This window comes from Berkeleyomyces rouxiae, assembly GCF_048999995.1.
Source record: "Berkeleyomyces rouxiae strain 22BRR77 chromosome Unknown BrBRR77_ptg000008l, whole genome shotgun sequence".
Taxonomy (NCBI): domain Eukaryota; kingdom Fungi; phylum Ascomycota; class Sordariomycetes; order Microascales; family Ceratocystidaceae; genus Berkeleyomyces; species Berkeleyomyces rouxiae.
Genome location: NW_027396498.1, coordinates 1,275,151 through 1,283,861, shown reverse-complemented (window position 1 = coordinate 1,283,861; position 8,711 = coordinate 1,275,151). Strand labels below are relative to the sequence as shown.

Genomic DNA, 8,711 nt, shown 5'->3' with positions numbered 1-8,711 from the left:
GCAGCTAGTCTGGCCTTGTGCTAAATCTCGCCAGATCCAAAGGGGCCCTCCATGGAAGCAAATGCCAGGGTCCTAGGGCTCGGCGCATTTGATCGTCTTGGGTCTTTGCCTCAGCTTGACTATTGTCCTGTTTCAGCCAGGGCCAGGGGTCCAAGCAAGATAAAAAAAAAACAAAAAAAAAGAAAACAAAAAGAGGAAAAAAGACACCCCAGGTTAATCAACTAGCTTACTACCACTCCACCGTCTAAAGTCAACCCTGTTTCTACGTCCAAGGCGGTGTGACCGTCGCTTTGTTTTGCCATTCTGCCACACGCTTCAAGTTCCAGCTCCGCACTATGCACCAGACCGGCAGTCTTGTATCTGAGGCGAGTGGCTGCCCATGGTCATGATGCCCCCAAAGCCAGCGCCGCTTGATACTTCAGACGACTCCCACAACCACCAGCGCGGGACTACCATCGCAGACAAAAGGAGCCAATAATAGCACATGCTGCAAATACCCCTCAACGGCCCCTCCCCCATGTTCATGCTCCCCCGGCCTTGTCTCTCCCTGCCCCGTCGCCGTAATGCCACCCTTCTTCTAGCCGTCACCCTCTTCATTATCCTGTGGTCACAGATCACGGCGATCCCCACTGCTGTTGGAACCTCGCTATCGCTATGGCGGTCTTCCTCTGCAGAACACCAGCTTAATCCTTCAATATCAAGTCCAAATGCCAAGGAGGCGCCAGCCATATCGCCGCCCACCTCCAACTCGCCCCCAAAGGACGACGGGGATGCACCAGCAACGCCCAGCCTCGTTCTGCCGCATTATGAGTATCCGGCAATATTATCCGAGGAATATGCACTCCCAGAACAAGAGCCTCAATTGGCCCACCCGGGCTCCCCAGCGCCAGTGACTGACAAGTCCAGACTGGCCATTGTAACCTATCTGGACCATGTCAAAGACCCCAAGACCGCCAGGGACTACTACTTTACCAATGTGCGCATGTTAACCTACCAACTCTTGCATGACAACAAGACTGCCATCCCACTCCACAGACGCCCCTTCATCTCCTGGGTCGTAGCCGTCAGCAGTCGCGTCTCCGCCGCCCAGCGCGCCCAGCTAACGGCCGACGGCGCCACCGTCGTCGAAGCCGCCGACCTGCCGGCCGCCGCGGCCCTCAACACCGGCGACCCGCGCTGGGCACATGTCACCAGCAAACTGCGCCTGTTCGAATGGGTGCACTATGCGCGCGTGCTCTTTCTCGATGCCGACACCCTGCTGCGCGGCCCTGTGCACGACCTGTTCTACACCCCCGAAGCCGTGTACCCGCGGCGCACGAACCATGCCCGAGCTTCCAAGGGCCAGGCGCCCATGCCAGCAGAGTTCGTGTTCGTCGCACGCCCGGATCTGGCTTACTTGGACGACCTGGACCGCTCGCTCCCTGATGACCCGGTGCATACGGCCGCATACTTTAATGCAGGCTTCTGGCTGGCTGCGCCCGACAAGCAGATGTTTGACTTTCTCGTAGGCCTGATAGCCATGAGCCCCCGGCCCTTCAACGCCAACATGCCCGAGCAAAACCTTCTCAACTACGCATTCCGCCACTGCGACTATTTCCAGGACCAGTACCTGCACTGCAAAACCGGCAGTCCCTTAGGGCCCATGCCGTGGTCCAAAGCTGATTCTCTCTGGAGCTCGAATCGTCCAGGCCTGAAAGACTATGCCTTTGGCGTTCGCGCTCTGCACTATAAGGGCTGGGAAATGCCGGTAAACTGGCCGCTGCGCACTCTCTGGGATGAAGTCCGCAATCAGACCATGGCCAAGCTGGGAGAACCCACAGCGGCAAAATAAACCTGCGAAGGATTGCATTCATTGAGCCTGGTGGATTTGCGCCTCCATGGTACCGATTGATATATTAACAAGCTCGCATCTAAAAAAGGCCATTGCTACTAGCTACCAACTTCTAGTTCTTGTCCCCGGCACATGTCATCTCAACTGATATCTGAAAACGGGACGTCACCGGCCCTACTCCGGACCACCATATAAACGAATAGGGTTAGTTATCGATAATGGCATATAGGGTTAATCGGTCCTTGACACTGGACAAAAATAAAACTGTGTGCAGCTGCACTTCTATCTCCGATACGGGGAATCGAACCCCGGCCTTCTCGGTGAGAGCGAGATATCCTAGCCCCTAGACCATATCGGACTCAGTCTTGATTGACGACGGGGGACACAAAGTAGACAATTTCAGGCTTATTTCTTAGGGTTAAACCCGCAATTTAGACCGTCGTATTGCTGCGAAATAACAGTAGGTAGACGTAAAAGAATAAAATCAAAATCAAAATCGTCATCTGCCTAGATAACCGCAGCGTGGTGGATAGGCTGAACGCCAGGCCCCCAGTTTGGGGCACCTCGTAGGAAGCCATAGCCGAAACAAGGGACCTTATGCGGAAGTGGAAAGAAGGACATCCAGGCCGAAGCTGGGAAGTGAGGTGGGTTCCGGGCTACAGAAGCATCCCGGGAAACGAGCGAGCGGACCAGCTGGCAAAAGAGGCCACCACATAGGAAACAGCCCAGCCCAATCCATTGTGGACTTTGCCGAAACCTCACAGGGATTACTGCGAAATAACAGCAGGTAGACGTTAAATAATACAAACAAAAATAATATACATATGGCTGTGGCTACTTTAGTCTGTGCTAGCATTTCTATTCCACAAGCTTTAGACCGTTAAATCTCATGACGACCACTCTACCAGAGATACAGCCAAGTGCTACTGTAGATCCTCGAATTGTCGAACAGAAAGGGCGATACGGAGCAGGGAGCCAAAGAATCGGAATGCCCTGTAACATGATCCAGCAATTGTCGGGGCTTATCGTGATGTCATGGTCGAGAGACTCAGTGTAAGACTGGACACCCTTTGTCGTGAGGGAGGTGGCGTTACGGAGAGGAATAGACCTGCGAGTAGTGAAGAGAGTTGTCCCGGATTTATCGAATTCAAGATATGAAGTGTGCGTGTTTTGAAAAACCTCCACGCAAGTCCCATCATCGCTTCGCCAGAGCCGGACCGTGCCATCATGTGCCGCCGAAGCAAGAAGCGAGCCATCCGGAGAAAAAGCCGCAGAGCTCGGCCAGTTTCCATGGCCCTCCAGAACATGCACACAGACACCGTCACTAGTCCTCCAGAGCCGCAGAGAGCGATCGATTGAGGCCGAGACCACCAGTTTGGCATCGGGCGAGAAGACGGTCAAGTCCACCAAGCTTGTGTGGCCGCGCAGCTCGTGCAGACAGGCGCCGTCGGCGACTCTCCAGACCCGGGCTGTTTTGTCGTGGGAAGCAGAGGCAGCGAGCGCGCCGTCGGGCGAAAAGACTGCCGAGTTTACAAAGTCTCGGTGGCCCGTCAGCTCGTGCACACAAGTGCCGTTGGCACGGCGCCAGATCCGAGCCGTTTTGTCGTATGAGGCCGAAAGGACTAGTTGGCCGTCGGGTGAAAAGGCCGCTGATTTAACCAGGCCTTTGTGACCCTCTAGGCTCTGTGCGCATGCACCGGTTTCACTCGCCCAGAGACGGACTGTCCCGTCGCCCGAGGCTGAAGCGAGGAGCATGCCATCGTGTGAAAAGACAAGTGAGTTTATCGCACTTCCATGGTCCTTGAGCTCGTGTATACACGCGCCGGTAGTACTATCCCAAAGTCGGATTGTCCCATCGAATGTGGCGGAGGCAATGAGCGTGCCGTCAGGCGACGAGACCAGGATGTTCACCCAATGCTCATGGCCCTTTTGCTTCTGCACAATAGTGCGGCCATCAACAGTCCAGAGTCGCACTGTCTTGTCCCTTGAACCGGTAGCAACAAGCTTACCATCAGGAGAAAAGACTGCAGAATGGACCGCGTTCTTATGGCCCCTCAGTTCCTGAACACAGCTGCCGTCTTCAACTTTCCAGAAGCGGACTGTGCTATCATAGGCTGAAGAGGCCACTAGAGCCCCGTCAGGTGAAAACCTAACTGACTCTACTCCTCCCTCATGGCCCTTGAGGACATGCAAGAAAGTGCCACGGTCGATGCTCCAGAGGTGGACCAAGCCACTATATGAGGCAGAGGCCAAGACCGTGCCGTTTGGTGAAAAGGCCACCGAATTTACTTGACCGAGATCGCCATGTACCTCCTGCACGCATATCCCGTCATCGCTCCCCCATATCCGGATCGTGTAGTCACTCGACGCTGAAGCTATGAGTGCCCCATCAGGCGAGAAGGCCACCGAGTTCACGTCGTCTCTGTGGCCCTCCAGCTGCTGGACGCACACGCCATCATCAAGTCGCCAGAGTCGGATCGTCCTATCATTTGAAGCTGACGCCACAAGCGTGCCATCAGGTGAAAAGGCTACGGCCTTGACTGAGTCCGTATGACCCTTGAGTCGCTGAATACACATGCCATCGGCACTTCGCCAAAGCCGCACTGTCGAATCCCACGAGCCTGAGGCTACTAGAATGCCATCAGGAGAAAAGGCCACTGAGGCTATATGTCCCTCATGGCCGTTGAGCTCATGAACACAAACACCGTCATCGGCCCTCCATAGTCTGGCTGTCATATCCCCCGAGCCAGAGGCCACAAGTCTCCCATTGGGTGAAAATGCCACCGATTGTACTTCACCCGCATGGCCTTCCAAGACCTGCTGGCACTGGTCCCAATGATCCTCTGGCTCTGGCGGAAGAGATATCCATTTTGGTATGTAAATTTGGAAGGTTTGGCGGACTAGACTGCTTCTCGGGGCAAAGACAATGAGCGAGGAATATATCTGAAGAGGCGCGGCAGCTATGAGCTGAAGATTGGCTTGTGTCAACCGCAAAGCGTCTTGCAAAAAAGCACGTAGGCCATCGCTTTTTTCTGGCTGTAAAATGTTAGGTTTCTCGTTGGGTTCTCTCTCCGGTGAATAGTCAAACTTACGCCAAGAGTACATAGCAACGTCTTCATAATATTCAGACCTTCTGAAACCCCCCCTAACAAGGCCAAGACTTCTAGCCAGTGCAGGAAGTGTTTTTTCAAAAAGCTAAAGGCTTTGCCATTATCCCCAAGCGTTACTTCTCCCATCTGCAGATGATGGGCCCAGTAGAGGCACGCATATTGCAACTCTGGCGGAATATGGCTTGCTATGACTTGATTGCCAATGTCACAGGTTTGAGTTCCCGGAAGCCTCAACTCGGCTATATCTTTGTGAAGATGTTTGTTCATGACACGCATGCAGTTTGCTGCCAAGCTCTTGTGGGTTTCCTTCTCGTCTATATAAAACTCCATTCCCCCCTGTCTCCATGGATCAACCAGGTAGTCGTGGAAAGACAGGTGCAGAAGCCTTACGGGTGACAAAGGGGATTTTGGGACACTCAAGACTGAATGCAACAAGTCGAGTTGATCGAGAATGTCCCACCGAGAGATGTCAAGAAGTTGTTCTAGCGTGGCTATTGTCAAGGGGCTAGCAAGAAGCACAATTGGGCCCACGATCGCCCGAAACCGCGTGATAACGCCGCTCCTCTGCTCAATCGGCAAGTCTCTGAGGAGTCTATTTAACACAGGCAGATACGTTGCGTCCAACTGCGATGTATAGCCTTGGGTATAGTATTTGAGAATATGTTGCAGCTGCTTGTCGGGATTGCCGCATCTTCGATCTTCCAAGAATCGGCAAGCCGTGGCTGCAAAAATGAAAAGAGGAACAGCCATTCTGACAAGGGTTTCTGTGTTTTGTTTGCCAGGCCAGTCGGTGGGTAGTTGGCGAAGAGTAGACACGCTGTTGTTGTAGTCTATCCTGATTCTTGAGAGCTCATGTTCCAGGAATGCGGTAATATCATGCTCAATGAGACCAGAAGCTATCTCATGTAGAATGAGATCACGGAATCTACCTTCTGCAGCTAGAAAGCCAAGACGAATAGGTAATTCCGGCCTACTAGTGACTAGGAACTTCAACTTCACACAGAAGCCTAAATTCTCGGCGTAGGAAGAAAAGAGCTCAATGATGAGCCTGGCATCATCATCCTTGTCACACTCGTCAAGAGCGTCAATGACGAATACAAATGGATGCGTTTGGTTAGAGATTAGGGAAAGTGTCTGTAGCGGCTTCTTAATAAGCGCATCAAACTGCTGTTTCGTTGTCTTTGTAGTAATACCTGGATGGGTATCGACAGCAGCCTTGATATGCTGCGCAATAAGAGGGGACATCTGAGCCAATTGGATTGCGATAGTGGTAATGAATCTCGACAGTCCCCCACGGTCAGCCTCTCCCCTTTTGAAGAAGAAACTTGCAGCAAGCCAGCCTGAATTTACAAAACGCTGGCAGACGGTGCGAGAGATGGTAGACTTCCCGGTCCCGGCCATCCCGTTCAGCCAGAAAAGAGACTTGGCAAGAGGGTCACTTGCCCATGCTGTAATCTCCTGCAAAAGCTCAACTCGAGTGTTGGGCAGACAAGTTGCATTGTGCTGCTCATAATGCGAGTCAAATGACGCTCCATCAGCTGTCGGGAGTGTATTGAGAGAGCCCCATTGTTCAAGATCGAAGAGATGGTGATTGGCCCTCTGAACGTCCTGAACGACTTGGTCAACTTTTATATCCATATTTTCAACTCCTTTCATGACTTCAACCACGCCGTTTCTGACTTTGTGAAGAGCATTGCTGGGAAGAGCGTGGGTTAGAGTCTGCTCGCAAGGAGAGCTGGGTGGGCATCTTACGTTTGGTGGACTTGAAGAATCTGAAAGATTGTCTCGTTGTATCGATGGAGGTTTTTGATATATTCCTCAATCTCTTCTCGGTTAAATGGCCACTTGAGTGCATGGAAACGCAATCGTCTTGGTCTGCTCCGTGAGTCTTCGGATCCAAATTTGTGGGTTAATTCCACGAGCTGTGTCCGACTCTGTCTCAGAACCTCATTCAGACTCGAGGTCTCCCCAAGTTCCTCTAAACCCGGGGTTTTCAGCAGATCGAGAGCCTGATCGGTGACTCTTTTTAGATTGGTGGTTTCCTCCCTCAACCGCTCAATTTCACTGGAAGCATTCTTAACTTCTCTGGCGTATTTCAAGCAAAGATTACCAACCTTCATTGACAAATCGATAACTGCAATAAGGTTAGCAGCGACGCCAACTGCCTCCATGGTAGCGGAATAAGATACTTATTATCCTTGGGGTAGATTTGATAGCTCCCCATCATTCAAAAGAGGAAGTATTGACTAATATATTCCCTGGTCCCTAAGACTGCTGGCAACACAAAGTTTACGTACACTTATCTCTGCGAAAATGAGGCTGCTCGCTGTCCACGTGACCAGGGTAACTTGCAAACCTGCATGAAGCCTTGTGGCCTGGGCTGAGCAGGGCAAAAAACTCTGGACTTTTCCAGCGAGTGGGCTCCAAAAATGCCCGACCACCGATGAGGCTATCTCAGCACATTTGTTGCAATTTTTCTCACAGCCCAAGTAGCATCATTGCCTCCATTGTTTGCTAGCCTTCTGCAGTTACACAAGTACCGGCATTTGTACTACGTAGAAAGGCGTCGACATGAGCAGATTAGGGTTATATATAGCCAATAAGGGTTACTTATGACATCCAAATGATTTCCCTCAAGCTCCAGATGCGAGATGGGGTTTTGTATTGCGTTGATTCATAAGTTGATTTGCCGATTGGTCTACCACGATTGCAAAGCTCTAGATGCCAAAGTGTGAGCTCTTTATTCTTGCATTTTCTTCTCAAAAGCCCGCGTCTCACCATGTACCCAACCACCATGAGACCACCCCACTACAGATACTCTTTATTCAACTCTTCAAAAGACTAGACTTCTAGTTTGGGTGAAGGGCCCAAGAGGATATACGACAATGAAGCTCCGGTGGCCACAGGATGGCGGTGAGAAAATCGAGCAAGTTGTCAATGACACTATCTATCCCTCAAGACGGGAAAAAGCCTTGGGATTCACAGCCCATAATCGTATCGAGGGGCTGACCATGACAGCAACACGAGAGGGGCTGGCTGATTTCTGGAAGATGCCGTCGCACTACCAGTAGGGGGATGGTACATGGGTATACATGTATACCGCATGATACCCAGTCAACAGGGTTTGTGGGATCGACTCATACCGGCTCTTCTTTTGTCGCTAGCATATATGAAGCCGGAGAAAGTATCATGCTATATGGACGAATATCACTGCAAAGAACACACGAGAAGCCCTCAGGTGGCTTTAATTGTTCCACAGAAGCGCCATCATCAAGGACACCAGCCATGTGACTAAGTAGAAATCTCGTATCTATCAACGAGAGTCGGCCTAGCCAGTGTCACCCACTGTGCTATATGCATTTAGCTGGATTTCTCGCGTTGTATAGTTGACGGGTTAGAGACACGGGCCCCAGGATACTTTCCGTCATCTGAGAAGCCAGACTCTGACAGGGCGTAGAAAACCCCGTCAGGCGCGCTATAAATAGCTCCGTCTTCGAGCGTCCAAGTGCCGGACTCGAGGGCATTATTCCGCCCGTTAGCGTGACATCAGACCAGACTGTACTCACATGCAATGCAGTCAGCCCCGGAGCTCCGAAGTCTGGCTGAATACAGGCCGACCAATACATGCGCAGGTTTTTCTGCTGACACCGTGTATAAAAAGTGCGTCTGGGAATTAGAGTGAGACAAGGCATGGGCAGGGAAAAGGGCTTTTGCATGTTCACAAGTACCACAAGCGCGATATATTTGGCTTCGAATATAATAATACACCA

The 8,711-nt window shown here is 51.7% G+C and overlaps 2 protein-coding genes across 2 annotated transcripts; one reads left to right on the top strand and one right to left on the bottom strand.

Annotated features, from left to right (window-relative positions):
- Positions 1-484: 484 nt before the first annotated feature.
- Positions 485-1,831, top strand: BROUX77_006508 (uncharacterized protein; the record flags this gene model as incomplete). Its single annotated transcript, XM_073751501.1, has 1 exon — positions 485-1,831. One exon carries the CDS (start codon positions 485-487, stop codon positions 1,829-1,831), a length of 1,347 nt encoding a protein of 448 aa, XP_073603577.1.
- Positions 1,832-2,689: 858 nt separating this feature from the next.
- BROUX77_006507 (uncharacterized protein) lies at positions 2,690-7,112 on the bottom strand (the record flags this gene model as incomplete). The annotated part of the gene is made up of 3 exons (XM_073751500.1): positions 2,690-4,867; positions 4,924-6,637; positions 6,694-7,112. The coding sequence occupies 3 exons, from the start codon at positions 7,110-7,112 to the stop codon at positions 2,690-2,692; spliced, it is 4,311 nt and encodes a 1,436-aa protein (XP_073603576.1).
- Positions 7,113-8,711: the final 1,599 nt, after the last annotated feature.